General features: G+C 37.4%; 1 protein-coding gene across 2 annotated transcripts in view; it reads left to right on the plus strand.

Moving 5' to 3' along the window:
• Positions 1-20,073, plus strand: part of ARHGAP42 (Rho GTPase activating protein 42) — a 125,071-nt gene that overhangs the window by 49,840 nt on the left and 55,158 nt on the right. For both annotated transcript variants that reach the window (XM_085309012.1, XM_085309013.1), the window contains exons 3-4: positions 4,493-4,564; positions 19,708-19,809. In XM_085309012.1, the coding sequence (XP_085165138.1) occupies positions 4,493-4,564; positions 19,708-19,809 (174 nt within the window). The remainder of the gene's footprint in view (positions 1-4,492; positions 4,565-19,707; positions 19,810-20,073) is intronic.

Raw genomic sequence — 20,073 nt, forward strand, 5'->3', positions numbered from 1 at the left:
TAAAGAAGTGGTGTTTGTCTATGATTTGTGAAAAACACAGTTTAATTTCATTATCAGTACATTAATTCAATGTTATAGCAACCTTCTGGAAGGAAGGGGGATCGGCTGGAAAAGTGGAAGAGTCTGAAGGAGAAGAGAGAGCTTAAGATGATTTRTCATATTGGCTTGAAGGGTATCAGATGATACTGAAGTATTGTATTTATTCAAACTGAAGATGACCTCATAAATTGTCAATGCTGGTTTAAGAAAAGTATTTTCAWTTTTTTTTAATTTTTTTCCCCCAAATGTTTTAAAGAAATTCAGTGCGAGTTTGGTGGTACTTACTTTAATGATACTTTTATCAATAAAGCTAAACAGAGGAAGTTACATATATTAAATTTAGAAAGTTGATTAAGTTCTTTAGTTTACGAAAATCTCTTTTTTTACCAGATCTAATATAACTTTCTAAATGGTCAAAGTAACATTTTCCTGTTATATCTACCTGTTATATGTCTAGGCTGTTAACTGACTGGGTTGTAAGTGTGTGGAGTTTTTTTTTTTTGTTGTTGTTTTTACTGCTGTTTATTCTCTGGAAGAAGAGTGAGAAACTATCAGAGAAAGTAGCACATTATTTTTTGGRGACTGCCATATGTCAGCAGCATGGGGAGATGGAACAGTATAACATTCAGTATATCTGTTGGGTCAAGAAAGCCTTTAAAACTTTACAAACTTTAAAATACATATAAAGATGTAACTAATTTAAATAAGCTTTTAAGGAAAAGATCTGTGCAACATGAATTTCTGAAGTTGCTATTTACAGTGTTTTTGACATTTTTTGTCTGTTCCAAGTGTCTTTGATTTCAACCTTGCACAATAACTGAATGAGAACAGGGATTATCATCTTGGCAGGAAGTAAGCTACTGTAYTAGAGCCACACAAAGAAAATACTGGATTATCCCAAAAAATTACATTGCTGTAGGCATGGTTGTGGGAGGACTGCATTGCATTCCTGATTTTGAGGGAAAGAAAAACTGGTCCTAGGCCAATTTCTTCTACCTAAAAATATATTCAGAGAGGACAGCCCAGAACAAGTTAACTGTAATACAATTGCAGTGACAGGAATCTGTAATGAAAATAAATGAATAAATAAATACATATGTAAAGTGAAATTTCTATCTGCTCTGTGTTTGTTGGTTTCCAGAAGTAAGGCGAGGTCGAGTGGAGGTAGACAGGAGCCTTTGAAGAGCTGAGCTGTCTGTGTTTGCATTCGGGGCTACCAAACTGCATCTGCCAGGGTTCTCCTGCCAGCCGGTTCTTCCCAAAGCAAGTGCCCATTACTTGTCAAGTTCATAATCTTGCCAGGAAGCGAATCGCCACATCCATGCTCTTGACGGGAAAATTTTTGGCAGGGGGACAAGCTTGCAGCCTGTGTGGCTCAGCAGTTCTGTTCAGAGGCAGCAGACTCTGTCTTGATGAAGTTTGCACCATCTTTTAACTACTCTTGCAGTATCTACTGTCTACTCCTAGAGACATATAAGTGAACAATATTGGGCTTCAATCCAGCCAGGCCACTTACTTCCTAGATTACTCTTCAGGATGGCATATGCTTCCTCCAAGCATCCTCTTTCCCAGTGCCTGAAGCAGGATTCTCTTCCAAGATTTTTCAGTCGCTTTGCAGCAGATTTGAGTAAGACCGGTAATAATAAGTGTGTTTCAATCATTTTAAGGCTGTCAAGAGGRCAATATATGAAGTGAGGTCTCCCGATTTGGCATGGAGACTACCTAAATGTGATAGCTTTGAGCAATGTGAAGAGGCATATTCAGTTCCATGTGGAGTTAGTCTGGAGATCAGCAATGACTGTTGACATCTGTAATAACTAATTCAGTAATATGAATCACTTTTAAATGAACAGTGAGGATTTAATATATTATTGCTGTGTGACATGCTCTCCAAAACAGAGAAGTGTACTTGTTGGAATTCAAGTCACTACCAGAAACTTACTTTGTGTTTGAAAATGAAGGAAGAATGAATCCACACTTCTGTTCCCATGACTCCAGCAAACTTCTGTGCTTTCAGTGTAYGCCAAAAGCCATCCATGCATATAAGCTGTCAAAACTTCCAGCTGCTCCTTCCAGATGTACGCAGCTCAATTTTACATGATTCTGAGCAAGTCACTTAACATTTTTGCAGCCTTAYTAACTTTCACCTGCCTTCCTTACAGTCCTTCAGATAGAAACTAGCTTTTGTTACATGATTGTATGTTGTAGAAGCTGTCAAGTCTCAGATTGCTATGTGTTGCCCAAAAGTCTGTATCTTTGAGGGAAATGTCTGCTTGGAGAGTAATGTTATGCTGCATTACATTCCAGTCTAACTAATGACTTAAGCTGAATGCAGTGAAAGCTCAGTGAAGCCACGCTCTTCTCATCCTCAATGCYTGATATCTTATTTTTAAATGCAGCCGGTTCTGATCACTGTGTCATCAAATCTGCTGAGTGTTGCTCTTGCTGCCTTGAACTTTTTTTACATTAGCAAGTTAAAGGGGGTCTTGACTTTTCCTAAAACTGCTGCCCTACTGAGAGAAACCATGATTCTGTGGTCTTTCAAATTGCGAAGTTAGGTTTGGAAGGAAAGAAAATATGTTTGTATTTTACTATTTCTATTCTATATCTTTATTATTACAGCCTTTGGGAAGCTTTTGTGCTCTGGAAACAATGCAACTTATCAGTTATTGTAACGAGAGAGTTACAGGAGCTCTATTCATTCACGTTTGGCTTAGCTGCATGTTAGTTTTGCCCAGTCCTCCAAACATGCCAAAGAGCAAATGAGGAATGTGATGACTATCATAAAGACTGAACTACTGAGGAGCAAAGAAGTTATTCATGCAGAAAACCTAAAATTTTGCATATAGTTAGTATAACAGATTTTTCTAATGTGTTTTATTCTGCTTTATCTCTGATGTTTTGGCAGTTTTCAGGAAAGATGCATGAAATCTGTGTGCTTGTACTGAATGAGATATGTTTTAGGAGATGTGGTTCTTGTGTAGGAATCTGTAGTTTTCTTGAAAAGTAGAAAAATGTATTAAAGATAATGTTAATAATTAAAAATAACAATGTTTATTATCATGAGTCTGATAAAAGTAGAATCATAGAATAGAATCATAGAATCAGTAAGGTTGGAAGGGACCTCTGGAGATCATCTAGTCCAACCTCCCTGCTCAGCAGGGTCACCTAGAGCATGCTAGCCAGGGTTGCATCCAGGCAGGCCTTGAATAGCCCCAGAGAAGGAGACTCCACAACCTCTCTGGGCAACCTGCTCCAGTGCTCCATCACCCTCACAGGGAAGAAATTCCCCCTCACATTCAGGCAGAACTTCCTGTGCTTCAATTTCTGCTCGCTGCCTCTTGTCCTGTCACACGGGACAACTGAGAAGAGTTTGACCCCGTCCCCTTGACAGCCTCCCTTCAGGTACTTATACACATTGATAAGATCCYCCCTAAGTAGATGAGTATAAAAATATTTTATTAAGAAAAAAATGAATAGACCCTTTCCAGGAAGGGCCCAATGTAATGACTCAAATGTGYTGTAAGACCAAAGCCTGGGTTTTATGTACATTTATACATAATGGTTCTTCTGAGTTTTTTCTAAGAAAATTTAATTTAGTTCGTTATTCTGTCTGTCCCCAAAAAGCACATAGTTAAGTCATACTAGCTTTTTTTGGCATGTAGCACAATAGCAAGACTAGTATTTTTATTCTGCTGCTTGTGTGTCTCCATCCCAAATGGCTAGGGACCATTTAKGTCTGGTCCTACTGTGAATGGCCTTTAGAGAGGGGTTTCCAGGTTTGAATAATGCAACAGGTTTTAAATAAAGACTATGAGGGGAAAAATGTGATTAACTAGGAATCCTGATTAGGGTTAATTTGATAAAAATAACTGCAGGATATTTTAAGTTAATTTAAAAACTAAACCAGTGAGGGAATCCAATTTAGAGTATTTTGTGAATTATTCACTTTCATTTTTAGAGTCCTCTGCCTTATTCTTCACTGTTCAGTATAACTAGGTATATAATCCAAGGAGATAACTAAAAAGATTCATTTGTCAAGTTTTGAAAACCTCTGCTCTTTTTAGACAGTGCTGTCATTAGTATTGTGCTTGTCTTCTCTGTTCTGCCAAAACATAGTCCTGGAAATCTTCATTTTATATTYTAGTTTTAAGGGAGACGCAACAAATAGAAATAAAATACCAAAAATCCCTTCTATACATTGTGGATAAACTTGCTTTATCTTTACTTAAAACTGTTTTAGTTATTGAGGGTAATGGTCCATTACAGACTAGTGAACATGTGTGTAGTATACTTTATGTAAAGAAGTCATAATTATTTGAGCCCCACTTATATGTTCTTACCAGAATATTGAACAATGAATTTTTCAGTCCTGTAGATTGGCAGAGATACAGTGACTCCAACTTTCTGCAAATATTCTGTGTTGAGATGTTCTTTCTGTTTATCTTTTCAGATCCAGAACGCTAATGACGTGCTAATAGCACCACTGGAGAAGTTTCGTAAAGAACAAATAGGAGCGGCAAAAGTAAGTGCCTGGGAAAACAATTCTTTTTCATTTCATGCTTATTGGAGTTTATCAGTGTGTGTTGAAAGCTAGGCTGAAAGCAGGCATATGTTTTCAAACACATTAGATACCATCCTCATTGACGCATTAGTAAATTAGACTGAAATTTTTGCTGCAGAAAGGGAGATGATTCAGAAGCGTAGTTTAAAGACTGCTTGTGTATACGCATAGGGTAGAGCTCTTGTTASTATTGCTCATTCTTACCACCTGGARTTGTGTTTATCTTCTGATGTCTGCATTTACATTACCTTRCATCTTGGGTTAACTCAGGACCACAATGAGGGCTCAGACATCTGTTTTGAGAGTTGTGGCCGRGCAGTGGCTGTTGTATAAAGACCGACAGAAGTCAGCATGCTTTGGGCATGCTCTCTCTCTCTTTCCCTGGTTTCCCTCTCCACTTCACATGGCTAGTGCAGTACAGTGATTGTTACCTTTTATATTGGCCAGAGATTTGCCCATGATAGAAGATCTCGTGGTAATTCAAGCCAGTTCTTCTGTGTTAGTAGTTACATGTGCATTACAGGAACAGTGCAGATTGGCTAGGTCAAGRTTCAGTAGTCAGCCCAGGGAATCAGTTGCATTAAGGCAAAAGAAATGAGCTTCCAGTCTAGAAGARCTATTTTTAGTCTGATGCTGCAGTCTCAGGTGGGCATCAGTGGCTACTTTGATTACAATCTCCCAGAGATGCATAAAGGCTATGGTAGTCAGGGGTATAGTTAGTAACAATTCCTTCTGTCTACATAAATATACCTGTTTTGAAGCATTTCGCTCTTTGTATTAAACATTCATTGTAAAATTTTCTGGGGAAAACGGGGGGGAAATCTACTTTTGATTTAGACATAACACAGCATGTTGTAAGTGAGGTTGTGCTTGTTCCATACTCTAACAACCTCAAAGGAGGAACAGATATGTTAGAAAGAGAGACTGAAAGCTTATACTTCTTGTACTGCTGCWGTGAATGTATAGCAAATAGATGAGACTATTTGCAGAGGGACTAAATAAATTTGTGAGAAGAATTTTTAGTGTGAACTCGAGGTCAGATTTCTGTGAAAAGGATGTTCTTTAGCTGGATATGTTTCTGTGTGCAACTGCATTCTTTTCTCGTCCCACCCATATGCTGCTGTTAGATGCACAAGTGGGATTTTGTTTTTTACTGTGCTGCAGAAATCAGTATTTAATCCTAGCATAAAATTATTTTTGGTTTCCAGTAGGTTTTTAATTGTACTGATCTTTTCCTAATTCAAAAATAGGAACATGTGAACTAGAAATAGCAAGACCAGTACTAAACAGAGTGGAAATTTGGGCTTCCTGAAGCTCATTGTTGGTAAAGTAGAGAAAGTGGTCAGAACAGTCCAGTTCTGGGCTCCCCACTGCAAGGGGGACATGGAGCTGCTGGAGGGAGTCCAGCAAAGGCCTACTAAGGTGATGAAGGGATTGCAGCATCTACCCTATGAGGAACAGCTGCRAGAGCTGGGCCTGTTTAGCCTGGGGAAGAGAAGACTGAGGGGGGATCTTATCAATGTCTACAAGTACCTGAAGGGAGGGTGTCAAGAGGATGGGTCCAGGCTCTTTTCAGTAGTGCCCAGCAACAGGACAAGAGGCAATGGGCACAAACTGAAACACAGGAAAGTTCTGCCTGTGACAGTACACTAACCTCCATTTCTCTTCAGTTGGCTTAACATTTAGGAGTTTATAAACAGTTAGAAATACAGGATGAGTTGAGCCTGCTACTTACTTAGCTTCAGTTAATGAAGAGATTTGGCTTTTGAACTGTTGTGGGGTGAACTGAACTGATAGCAGAACAGAAACCTTACACGCTTCGTGTTATCTGGACCTGGGCAGTAAGTTTCMCAGCTCGACCCCCCTCTTGTTTCTCTGTCATCCCTCTTTCAGAAAGGAAAGAAACAATTCATTGCACATGTTCTTCTCCAAGAAGATGCTAAGCTGTTGCAAGCTGCACAGGATAGCGAATATTTWTGTCATGCAATGTATATTGCTAGAATTGTTCCAGTAATTGCTGACRATGTTGTAAAAATACCCTGAAAAGAAACAAGACAGCAGTATATTTCTGAGTAATTTGCATGTTAATGTTTGGTGGACTAAGATTTTAAGAGATTAGGTATAGAAGCATGAGGTTAATTGTACATGACTTTTGCTCTGGCAATCTCAGCAGTAGGCAAAGAGCCTTGCACTGTGAGAGCACATATATAGCCAGTGGTGAGTGTTACAATCTTTCTTTTTTAATTGGAYTTGCAAATTATGCATTTTTGTACTGTTTTAATCTGAGTTTAGGACCTTTTTTTGAGGGGAAAAAATGCAATAGCAAGTTGTGTTACTTATGTGCATAATAGGAATCARTATTAGTTACTATTGTCAGACTTTGGTAAAGGGAAGCATGTGAGAGAGAACCCTTAAAAGAGTGCTTACTGGACTTTTTCATTCTTTCTAAAATGCTAGATAAAATTCAGCTGGAGATGTTCACATATGAAGCAGCAAAAATTAATCTAGAGCATTATAAAAAAGCAACTCTCCTCCTCTATCAAAAAAAATAAACAGTTTATTAAGAAATGACGTTTTTCAGTATGACAATCTCAATTTTATTTTAATAAGTAATTTAGCAAGCTTTCTCCTGACGTGATGAAATATGTAGAACTGTGCTACAGTTATGTTTAATTTAGTGAAGGTAAATATTATATTCCCTTTTCAAGCCTACATAAAATTTAGGTAAAACATATGAATACAGAAATAAAGGAGAAAAAATATGAAGATAAAATATTTTTCTATTAACACTGCGAAGCTATGCTTCAAATATAAGTACAGCATAAATGTAGAGTTCAAAGTTCAAGTGTGTTTTGGAATGTCACAAGAATAACATTAGAGACCAGTTATTCATACGTACTTCAAAAACCTAAAGATACCCAGCAAATTTAAGAAATAGACTCCTTAAAACTTCRGTGTTTGTAATCAGACCAGCAGTATACAAATCTGCATCACTTACTTTTCTTGATTTATACCACTTGCTCTTCTGTTTTTATTGCACATATTTCAGTGCTTCCTTTTCTGTGCACACTCAGTTTAAATAAAACTTGAGTTGTCTCCAGAGACTACACAAACCCAGCTTTGCASTGAGTAGCCTGCTGATTTACTCCATCTGAGTTTAAAAAAAATGACCTYTGCAATTATTGTACAAATCATAGGAAAAGCAGAGTGAGCTAACTGGGAAAAGATTTCAGGCACGAAGCAGTTTGCCTTATTTGGTAAATGTGGTTTGCAAGTCCCCAGCTGGTAACTTTGGTGAGATCATTGTGTGATGTGTTATGGGCAATAAAGCCAAATGTTCATGTTTCTTTTTATCCATTGAGGTACAGTATTTAGCCATATTTGTTCCAATGTTCATTGACCTTTAGTGCAACTTAAATCAGATCAAAGAAAACAGAAGCGATTTTGTTTGTAAGACTTAAAAGCATGGTTTTATTTCCTCCTTAATATTCCATCTGTTTGTTTCATAGAATTATTTATTTTGGCCTGGAGAATTACTTTTTATTATTATTTATTTTTATTCATTCATTCATTCATAGCTGTGAGTTCCTTTCTACTTGGGAAACARATCAATGTTCATTGCTGGGACTAATTTTCTAGCATACATACTCATATTTRTACTCATTTGATCTAGTCATGCAAGAATTAGAGTGCGCTTTCTCCATGTCTTATTATTACTATTATTGCTCAGAAGCTGAGGAGCACAAAACAAAATATATTTTAAAGTCTATCAGAAAAGAGTTTTGAATACATATCCAAGAACAGTTAGAAATTTTGTTTGAAAAAGTTTGAGGAATTGTTTTCCTTTGGATCTATAAGATTCTAGCAATTGTTGTAAATCCTATTATTTCTTTAAAAGAGAAAAAATAGTGACCTGGTTAGTATTACTCTGGTAGGAAAAGTAGGATGTATTTCRTTATAAAGAGCATCTATTACTCAAGGTTTGTGAACTGGAACAGGCAAAATTTGTGTCCGCTAATTTTGGTGCATTTTGATGTCTGAACCACAGAGGGGAGGGAGCTGGGGGAAGGAAGCAAAAAGATAGGACAGGCCCTTTCCATGTTAGAGGCATAATTGATGGCCAAATGTTTCAAGTTGAAATGCGGCACAAGATATCTGACAGATACCCACGATAATAGTAACATAGTCTTCATTCTGCAGATTTGCATAAATAATTTTTAAGAACCTATTAGTGCCATTGTGTTTGTTCACATGTCCAATATTAATTCTATGTATGAATCTTTCCAGGATTAGGTTGTTTCCTAAGAAAGCTGAACTCCTTATTCAGTAACTAGATGCACTGAAGTATTTTCAGTTAAATGAAAAAATGTACTTAATCTCATCAGGATATATTATCTCTGCTCTTCTATTACGTYCTTTCTACCTTTGCTCTTCACTGATAAGGCTGACAAATGCAGAGAACAAAGGAAGGAGGAAGAGGAGAATTTAAGAGAAACAGAAAGTGGGCATTTCATGGCATGGATTGCTTCAGAGAAGAGATTATTTCAGAGAAGTTTTCATGAAAGTACTGTCGAGGTTGCATAGTGCCACAGCTGTCCCAAACTCTTAGCAATTTAATCATGAGATTTTTTTTTTAACCTAGGTATCAATTAATCTGTTAATTTGATTCTGTTACAAGCTACGTTGGGTTTTTCTTGTAGAAGCAGCAGTCGTGAGGAAGATGGAAATTTCTTTCTCCATTGCTTTCYTTTCTTTACCTATGTAATATACTTGAGATAGTAGCATAAAAATTTATCTATTATATTTGAGCATTACTGAAATCATGTTATGTCTCTGGGATGTTATTCCCCACCTGTGGTGAAGGGGTTTTATCTTTCTAAATAGAAAGTCACTGCATTGGAAGACCTTTCTGCATCACCATAGATTTCCCTTCTCACTTCATGTTTCCATTTGTTCAGATGTTTGTTGTGTCTATGAAGCTGGTTCTGCAGGGATCAGGGAATAAGCAAACATACGCTCTCCTACCATTTTAGCAATTTTGCTTTCAGCAGAGTGAATATAACATAATTCCACTCAATTGTGTAGCAGATGGCAGTAGCTAAAAGGAAGCAAATCGGTAAAGTAACAAAATACAAGCATTGTTACTTGTATCTTGGTGGGGAGATAGGGGAGTACCAAGAACTACATCTTTTTACCAAATGAACTGCTCTTATATTTTCTGGATATTTTAGGCTACAGTAGCCATCACAGAACCATTTGTCCCTACTGAACTTCCCCAAAAGAGGTCTTGTTGGGTGGTTGTTTTGATGAGAAGATCGTCCCTCCCTAGAAGTAAACTGAGAACAGTACGTTTAACAATGCTGCTGAGCAGGCATGACTTTTCACCCCAAAGCGATAGTTTGTGTTGCTTTATCAGTGTTGTAAGAAGGGTTCTGAAAATAGATGCTTTTAAAACAAAATAAAATCACTTCTGACATTAACCCCAGACTGTTTCCTTTTTTCCTTCTGTAAACAGCACACTTTCCAGTTTTGTGTACTACTCTGGAAACTTTCTCATAACATGCTTCTAGTTCTTTCTCAGATAAGAGTTACGCTCACGTTATGCTGACATAGCAAGTGGCATGGAAGAGTGAGCAATGCTGAATGTACTGCTAATGGTTTGAATCAAGAACATTGATTGGCATAGATGGGAGAGAGCCCAAAGACTGTTCTTAAAAAAGAAATTACTAATCAATAAAGAGATATATTTGTCTTCTCTATTCAAAATAAAGGAGCAAGTCCTCCCCCTCTACTCATGCCTGATGAAGCCACACTGCGCTGTGTCCAATACAAGAGAGACATGGCATGGAACTACTGGAGAGAGTCCAGCAAAGGGCTGCTAAGGTGATGAAGGGACTGGAGCATTTCTCATATGAGGAAGGCTGCGAGAACTGGACCTATTTAGCCTGGAGAAGAGAAGACTGAGAGGGGATCTTAATCAAGGTCCACAAATATCTTAAGGCAGGGAGGGTGTASAGAGCATGGGGTCAGACTCTTTAGTGGTGCCAAGTGACAGGACAAGAGGCAACGAGCACAAAGTGAAACACAGGAAGCTCCACCTGAACRTGAGGAAAAACATTTTTACTGAGAGAGGAGGACTGAGCTCTTGAAAGTTGCCACCTCCAGAGATAATTCAAAAGCTGTTCGGGCAGGGTGCTGGTTAACATGCTTTAGGTGACCTTGCTTGAGCAGGGATGTTGGAATATTGGAATGTTGTTGGAATGTTGTCCCTTTCTCSCTTGTTGGATGGGATGTCCGTCCCATGTGRCAGGACAAGGGGCAATGGGYAGAAATTGAAGCACAGGAAGTTCCRCCTGASCGTGAGGGGGAATTTCTTCCCTGTGAGAGTGACAGAGCACTGGMACAGGTTGCCCAGAGAGGTAGTRGAGTCTCCTTCTTGGGAGCTATTCAAGACCCGCCTGGATGCAACCCTGTCTACCATGCTCTAGGTGACCCTGCTGAGCAGGGAGGTTGGACTAGATGATCTCCAGAGGTCCCTTCCAACCTCAACCATTCTGTGATTCGGTGAAGCATGTGGCATTATATTTGAATAACTTTTATATTCTTTGCAACCTTTTTGTTCTTTAGTGCAAAAAGGAAAGAAGGTGGTTATTAATGAAATTACGTGAAATGGTCTCTTCATGCACATTTTAGATTCAAGAGATTACTAGTGTACCAGTGCATTCCTGAAGCATGCTTCGTTTTTGAGGTAATCTAGCAGATTAAATAAGGCATGGAGAATGTGAAACTGCAATATACCTCCAAGAGCAGGGGTGGAATGCCAATGGGATGAACAGGGGTGAGGAAGGGAGCAACATCAGGTGTGGGATGCCAGCAAAGCAGCTGCTCAGGGAAGCAGGTGATGGTGACTCAAGGGGATGGAGGAAAGGATGAAGAGAAGGGAGTGGTGGCAGGAATTGGAGAGTGGTGAAAGATGGAGGGAGGTTTTTCACTACCATAATATAATTTTTTTAAAAAATGGCTTTTCTTTTTATAGTTGAAAAAACTCCACTGCCCTGGTTATTATAATGAAGGTAATCCTTACTGTAAAGTGCAAAGATAAGACCRTGCTACTAATGTTGTCATACCTATAGCAGCTCTGTGCTATGCTTACACTGTGCTAAGCATCTTCGACACTTCTGTGAACTTAATTTAGCAAATATAGAATCAAATCTGCCTTGTATGTCTTTAGTATGAGAACTAGAGCCCCAAGAAAAACAAATGTTTCCTCATTGCTAAATCAGCACAAGATTAGGACCAATTTCTTCCACCTGTCTGAAAATAAGTGCAGGTGGTAGATTCTTCCCTATTTAGTCCAGGTACTGATATGGAAGATTTGGCCAAMATTGGAGCTGTTTATTCCCTGTACTTAAGACCAGTTCATTTTARTATTGTCCACTGTAAATTTTGCTTTCCTTCTGTCCATGCAGTTCCTGTGTGGCACTGTTTCAATTGAGGATTCTGSTACAGTGTACTAGGCCTACCCTAAGGTGATATATTTGTGTTTTCCTTCTTTTCTTTTGATTGTTCCAGCTAGTCACTTCATCATCTAAAGTGAACTGAGATTTTTTTATGTATACTTGAAGCAGAAAAAAGGAGGGCAATATGTATATTTTTTTAAATGGAGTGGGTTAACGTTAGATTTCAGGAAGCACTGTAAGCTCATACTTGAACGAGATAATGGGAGAAGCAAACACTACTACTTTCTACTTACATATTGAAGATCTGCTCTCAGGCCTGATTTTATAAGCATTGATGATAACAGGTTTGCACAGATGGTGTTGCCAGCTCTGTTACTTCCGTATTTGAATATTCAAGTCACAATATTTATTGCGCTGGTTACCATTTATGTTTGAAGATTAGTGTGCCTCAAATCTGACTTGATTCCTTTCCCTGTAGTACATAAGTAATGACTTGGGGTTCAGCTGTATCTTTCATTGAAATTTAGTTTCTACTTAAGTTACATAGCTATGTTGATTTCAGATAAATGTCTGGATTGCTTAGGATCCAAACAGTTTATTCCACATGATTTTCTGATGAAAAATACAGTGCTAAGTTGAGCTTTTTTCTGAATTCCTGAAGAGTACAATTAACNTTTTTTTTTTTTTTTTAGCTTAAGGGCACTTAATTTTTATTAGGAACAGCAGGCCCTCTTGCTAGTATGATAAACCATTTTCAGTTTCAGAAAACAATCTTAAATCTACTTAGGAGAGAAGTTAAAAAGTCAGTTTCTGCCATTCTAGGGAGCTGCTTCGTRTTACTTAAACAGTAATACGTTGACTAATATCCTAAGTAAGATATTCCATCAAAAAATCCCTCATATTTGGTAGACAGTAAAAACAATAAAACTGAATTACGTGTGTAGACTTACCAACCCTGCTGTTTGGGCAGTGATTTAACAGATTCCCAGACATGTAGCATCTACTTTTGGAATGTGCAAGTGCCAGATAAAGTCAAGACAACTCTGCAACTTAAGAACAGAGAGTCTAATGTATTCGGCTTTGCGACCTGCCAATGTTGGCAGGTTTGCRTGTCTTTTCACAGCAGTGCTGGGAACTTTTAATTTTTTTTTTCCATTTCAAGAGCAAATTATGGGGAGAGAAACAAATGACATCCTGAAAAACCAATAATAAATACTGTTATTTGTTCATTTAATGCTAACTCCCATTTGAATTTAGAAACTTTAAAACAAAACTTTAGATATTAGAAATAGTGAAACTTTTTTTTTGTCTCCACTGATAAGTACATTCTGTCTGCATACATCTCATGTAATTAAATAAAAAAAAAATTAACAAATGGCTTCAGGGTTCTCCTCTTATCAGAAATGCTTTTAAAACTACCTACTATTTCAACCTGTCAAGACATTACAAAGTAAAAAGAAAATTTTCTTCAGGATATTATGAATCTGAAAGTAAATTGTCTTTTGTAGGATTATTCAGTATTTTACACAGAGGTGATCGCCATCCTAAATATAGATTAATTTAGGGCTCTTTAAAATATATTGTAGCTTTTATGCATCTTATACTTGATTTGAACTGTGGTTATCCTTTAAGCTGCCTGTTTTTAATRTCTATCTTTTAGCTTTAATGCTGCTAAACAAAACTTGTATTCCCCACATATTGCTTTATCATTCTTCATAGTTTCAATATGTTCTTTCTATGATAATTACTTGTGTTTTACACACCTTGTTCTCTTCTGGGTATTCATGGCTTGCATATAGTTATTCTTTTTTAGTAAAGAATTAATTTAAAGATTAGTTGTCAGGTCATTCACTTTTTTACTTGATGCATTCAGCTTCAATTTGGGAGTGTTTTCATTAGCAGATACAAGTAACATAAAATCCTAATTTATATCTGTATTAGCCCCTTTTTATAATGAGCAGCAATTGTTCCGATATTGACTACAAAATTACTCTGTTTCCCTTCCTAATTTATTAACAGTACGTAAAGGATGCCCTTTACCTTCATAGCTTTAGCACAGTCTTGGAGAAACCATGTGGCCTTGTGATGTATTAAATTCTAATTGGAAGGAGGAATAGGAGGGGAAAAAAATCTATTTGTCTTTCTCTCTTTTCTTTCTGAAGATCTCTCTTAGCCTTATCTTGAACTGCAAGCATTCAAATAACAAGTCAAAATCTCTTCCAGAAAGAAATCTCACCATCCAAGTGTCTGTCAAAACTCAGTGTGTATTCTCAGATGCCTACTGTAATTCAGATTTTATTAAAAACAACCGCTCCCAAAACCCCCACCTTCATGAGTGTTCTGAGGAAAACATTCCAAATATGAGTGTCCATTAAGGCAATATAAAATGAAAGGCATGAATTTAGTTCTTCTGTTCTCAGAAAAAGTTGAGACTCTGAGATCTCATGTTTTTCCAGAAAATCCGTAGCACCCAAACTCAAATCAATTTTTCTAAGACTGAGTTCATTTTCTATTCTACAGGTCTTTTTTTTTATTATTATTATTGTCATTGACTGACTAAGAAATCATCCCCCAAATACACAACTCCAAACAAAATAGCAATAACTTTGTAGAAATACTTTTTGAATTGTTGTATGAAAAGCAAATAAAAAGATGGTTTTGAAAAATACATTTGAAGCCTGAAATTGCAGCAATGAATGATCTCCACTGTTTTATTATATACACTTTTTTTGCAATTTGTGTCAAAGAGAAGCAAAGGAAATGTGGCTCCACTGTGCTCAGCAGAGTTCACCACTGATTCCATCTTTTTTCATTGACAGATGTGTCTTACTTGATCTATATTCTGGTCTTACTCTGTTGTACTCCTGTGCCAGTGAAACCATAATTTACAGTTTCTACAGCTCAGATTGAGTTCATGAGAAAAATGTGTACTAATTTTGGCTGAAGARAGAAAAAGAATTGTCATGACTGYGTTTCACAATATCTGCTGATTTCCTAATTAAGGGATTCCCACTGAAAATTTTTCTCCCAGTAGTTTCTTTGTGATGTTTTCTAGTTTTGTTTTTTTTCTTATATTGCTTCCTTTGGAAGTTACCTCTTACCCAACATGTTTATTTAATAGATACACAAATACATACTTATTGAAAATTAACCTAGCCTGAATGTACTGTTTTTTTTGTTGTGAAGATTTGCACATTAAAGTTTAAATATGAATATTGGGACAATGAAAGAGTAAAAATGTTTGATTTAGGGACAAATTTAGCCAATATATGCGAATAGATAAGTATAGCACCAAAAGTAATTGCAACTAGAAAAAAGTAGAAAGCAAAGGGAAGAATACCAAAGGCTTTGCAGTGAAAAAACAATGGGGACTAATTTATGTGCTGGTTTTGAAATAATATGTTGGACATAGAAAGTAGTGATAAATCTAATGAAAAATAAGATTTAATCAAATAAGAAAAATCCAATAAAAACAAATCTGATTTCTTGCTGTTCCCACCAGAAAAGAGAAATCCAAATTCAAAATAAAACAAMTCTTTCTTCTTTACATCCAAAATGCAATTTGTGGTTAAAATTTGTGGAATCATGCTAGTGTTTAGTTGCACACTTATTATCAGTCACACAGCATGGAGTCAGAATCTTTCTGAACAGGAAAAAATTGGCTTACTCTTTTGAGTCACATTTTTAATAATGGCTGATCTTTTCACAGCCAAGGATTTTTCTAAAGAATGATCAGAGAACATCCCTTGATTCAAACTTTTAACTGGSAGTTCTGTAATTAGTGATAACTTGAGCAAAATTTGTTTACAAAAAGAAAACATTTTAGTTTTGGAGATTATTTAATCAGTGACTAAACGAAACTGCAGAGGAAAACTAAGTAGAAAGAGCAAATGCAGGAATCTAGATTTTGTATTATATGACTTGATTCTGTCAAGGGAGTATTGGAAGTCAGTAAGACTTCATTACATCCTAAAAGCTGAGCATGTGGTTAAAAGGCTGTCCTTACGGGGTTGTTAGAAACCCATATCTTATAATCTGTAACATACGTATCTTCTGAACCAATTTAAACTTGTGACTCWACCCACATGAGAACAGACAAGCAATTGCAGACAGACATTTAAGATACTTGGAGTCTGCTTAATGTGGTGTATGCAAAGTGTATTGATAACTTACACATCAATATAAAATATGTCAAGGGTGATTATTTTACAGTTTGTCTTTTTCTGTGTTTAGAACTTACTACACCCTCTTAGTGAGCTCAATCATGTTTTTTTTTTTTTTTATCTTTATATTCTAGCTGATATTTTGGCAAAATGATTGATACATTTCCAGGGCAAAGAGGAAGGATGAGAAGAGGATGTATATGAAAGATGTGCAAGGAAGAAAGGCAGCCAGAGGCTGAAGGGTGAGGGATCTCATGGACCTATTGCAGAGGTCAGCAGTAGCATCTCCCTGGTGCTCATGCACTCTACACTAGGTGTTATAGCTAATGTTGGCCATTCAGCAGGAGTTTTCTTATTCAGCCACATCTCTTTTCTGGTCAGGGTTTGCAAGGTGCAATCAAGAGGCAGAAGCAATCCTCGGTCCCATACGTTTTGAGGAGCTTAGGGAGATGGTTTCACATGGAAATTCCTTTCACAAACCTCCTGGTTTGTTAAAAAGCAGGAGTCTTAGCTTCCCAGCTACGGATTGCCGGGACCAGGATTCAAATGATTTGTGTGTGCAGCTGCTGTGTATGAAAGAATGTTTTGAGGATTAGAAAAGAAAAAGCTAAAACTGCAATGAGATAAATCTCAATGACCCCACTTAGGATGCGGCTCTGTGCTATGAGTCACTGCCTGAATTTGCGAGGTGAGAGTTTTCTTGGCATAAACTGAAGTGTTTTTTCTCTTCCAGAAAATGAATCACCTACTTTTTTGTTAATTTTTATGAAGTAAACAGTTTCCAGAGGCTTTAGTAAACTCAAATATGTGCTTTTACTGGCATATCAGAGGATTTTCAAGCAAAGGGCCTCACTTACCTGTCAGGGCCAGTATTTTTTATAATGTTCCCAGAAACACATCTGAGAGCGATTTGTACAGTGCCGGAAACACTGTCCTGCTTGCACTGCACTCTTATTCCCCAAATTTATGCCAAGTAAAGACAGTAATGCAGTCAAAACTGCTGAGCCATCTTCTCAGCCTGTTTTTGTTTGTTCTCCTTACTTTCTCCACTTGCAGTTTGTCTTAGAAGTGAAAAATTTCGATGTGACATAAATCTGAAAGAAAGTAATGAGTTAGTTGGATGTGCTGTCACTGGAAACCCTGCAGTCGGGCTAGAAGTTGCCTTGGTATCAAGGAAGCTCCAAGTTGTTAGTTTTCTTTTCAGCTTAGCTGGCATACAAATGATAACTTTAAATATTGAGCATAACTTTGCAGCAGAGCTGACAGATCACTTCCATATGTTCTCTGAGGAGCAGGTAGCCAGCAGGTAGCAAAGACCAAGAATGTGCAAATTCTGCGTATCCTCACTGACAGGGCCAGGGAGACCTGCTTGAAGTTTCCTATGAGGTACAAGATGCATCACAACCTGTTAGTATATATGAAGATTTTTTTGTCTTGGTCTTGGAGGAGTTACACCTATTTAGATTAGATTATTTACTTTCTATGTTCTCATTCTTACATGTAATGAATATTGCTAATGGGATGTGTAATTCATGGTTTTGCTGTGGCTTTTAGCACAAAATCGAAACAGCGGATTGGGCATATTGAGAATCAGTTCAGTGTTTAAATGGACTCTGTTCTTGGTGTTGATATGCTGCATGATAATAGGGGAGCTACTTCAGACTGCCAAGTCCATTTTCACGCCTTTTTTTTCATTCTCACCAACTAATTTAGACTTCAGGCTCTGTGTTCCAGCTCTTATTAACTAGAATTATGTTCTGATGTTAATGGGATGTTAATAGTACCTGACCTGACTTCCCAATTGCCTGTTCCCAGCATGTTGGCACACAGTCCGACTTGATTCTGAGGTGAGATGAGTTGCTCGCCAGGCAAGAGCAATGCCAGCCTCTCCAGTTTGATACCTCTAGGGAAGTCTGACCTGGCTTGGGCTGGCTGATTCCTAGTCTTCTTTAAATAGCAGGAGCTCTGTCAGCGACTCCATATCTCATTCCTTATCTCAGACTCTTCTGTCTTTGGTGTCCTGCAGCAGAGCAAGATGAACGTAGTGTTGGCAAGTCCAGTAGGCTCAAGCACCAAAGACATCTGTTGCAAGTGATGTGTTCTGGCAAGCTGAAGTTTGTTGGTGCCCAAACGCACTGAGGGTGCAATGCAGACAGGCCTCTGAGGCACCAAAGGCAAATGTTAGATCAAGCTCAGGCATGCAGCAAATGTCATCCACATCCAGGCTTGACTATCAAGGGCAGCCTCAAGTTACCTGCTGCAAAGAAAAATTGGCTCCCAAACAGGGAGTCTGCAGCTGAGCTCTGACGGCTTGTGACCAGGGGCTTCAAAGTCCTGGTTAGGCAGATTGCTCTCCCACCTTTCAGTGATGTGGCAAAAAATACCAGTACATTATTCGCTTTTGCATTTTTCATTGCGTCTGTGACACGGTGATTTCCTCAAGCTGGTGACTTTGCTACCTGTGGCACTCAGATATTGAAGTAACCCTGTTCACTTGTTTTTTCTTTTGGTCTAGCTCCTCAACACCGTTGTCTTAGAAGACATTGCAGTATGCAACTGCTTGCACTTTTTATTAAAAGTTGGTGCCTGTGGTGTTTGATCAAATGAACTTCATTTCTCTTTGTGGTTGAAGATGTTATTAGATACTCAGGTTCCTACTACTTGATCATCAAGGCATGGAATTGGAGTATTCCCCAGAAGCAAATTGTCACCATGGCTGTGGAATCAACCTGCARTTTTGGTTCCACAAAGGTTGATTTCTTGGCTGATAGATCATTTGTGAGTCTTTCCTTCTGTCTTCTCTCTTTCTTTTCAAAATGAGAGGTTTCTTATTTCTAAGGAATGCAAGTATTCTTTAAATATAGAATGGCATTGGAAATTGTACTGTATTTCTCATTCGTTAGTATTTTCTCAGGTTGGATGCCTTCTTTTCCACATGATTTTTTGGAAGATAYTTCCATTATGAAGTAAGAAGAACAATAGACTGTGCATATTTTTCGTGTTAAGTACTTTTTGAGAAAGTATGCAATCTGTTTTATAATCTAGTATAGGTGCCATCTTGAATGTAAGTCACTGGAGCTAGACAGTAGATGGTTTCCTTGTTAAAGCTGGTTGCTAAGTCTTTGAACTCCCTCTCCCATAGTATGTTTTTCAGCAAAGGCAATATGAGACAGGTACCTTTATGGAACTTGGAGAATATTATTTTATGTTAAATGTCTGCTTATCACTGACATAAAACTTGACACATGTTTAATATAGGAAGGTCTGTGAGTTGATTGTATAGGCTTATTATTTATGGCAAAGCTCCCGCTTAATACTGCATTTGATAATTGAAGCTGCCTCCTAGTATCTTCAGGCCTTAAATCGATGTAACCAACAAAAATGACTTTCTAACTAGTCATACTTTGGCGCACATTGTATCTTTTATGTTAGCTGCAATACTTAGTCAAATGTTTAACCTGGCAATGTTTTGATTTTTCAGGATGGGAAGAAGAAGTTTGACAAGGAGAGTGAGAAATATTATTCCATCCTAGAGAAGCACTTAAATTTATCAGCAAAGAAGAAAGAATCTCATTTGCAAGATGTAAGCACTTAACGTACTACTATTACCCAGTTTCAAATTCGCATAGAGATGGTAATAGCAACCTAGTTCTCTTCAAGACATGCTGTATTTTACTTATTTGAAATTGTGGTTATTTCTTCTAGCTGCTAATGTGAATATAAACTCCTGAGTGGTTAATGCAGTCATAATAAGAATTAAGTATTTTAACAAGGCAGTATTTTACATTTCTAACTTGCTGTGTATATTTTAAATGGCTATTTGACTTTTTTCTGTTTTTTTCTTTTT

This window comes from Rhea americana, unplaced genomic scaffold (genome assembly GCF_003343005.1).
Source record: "Rhea americana isolate MKP2758 unplaced genomic scaffold, rheAme1 scaffold_29, whole genome shotgun sequence".
NCBI lineage: Eukaryota > Metazoa > Chordata > Aves > Rheiformes > Rheidae > Rhea > Rhea americana.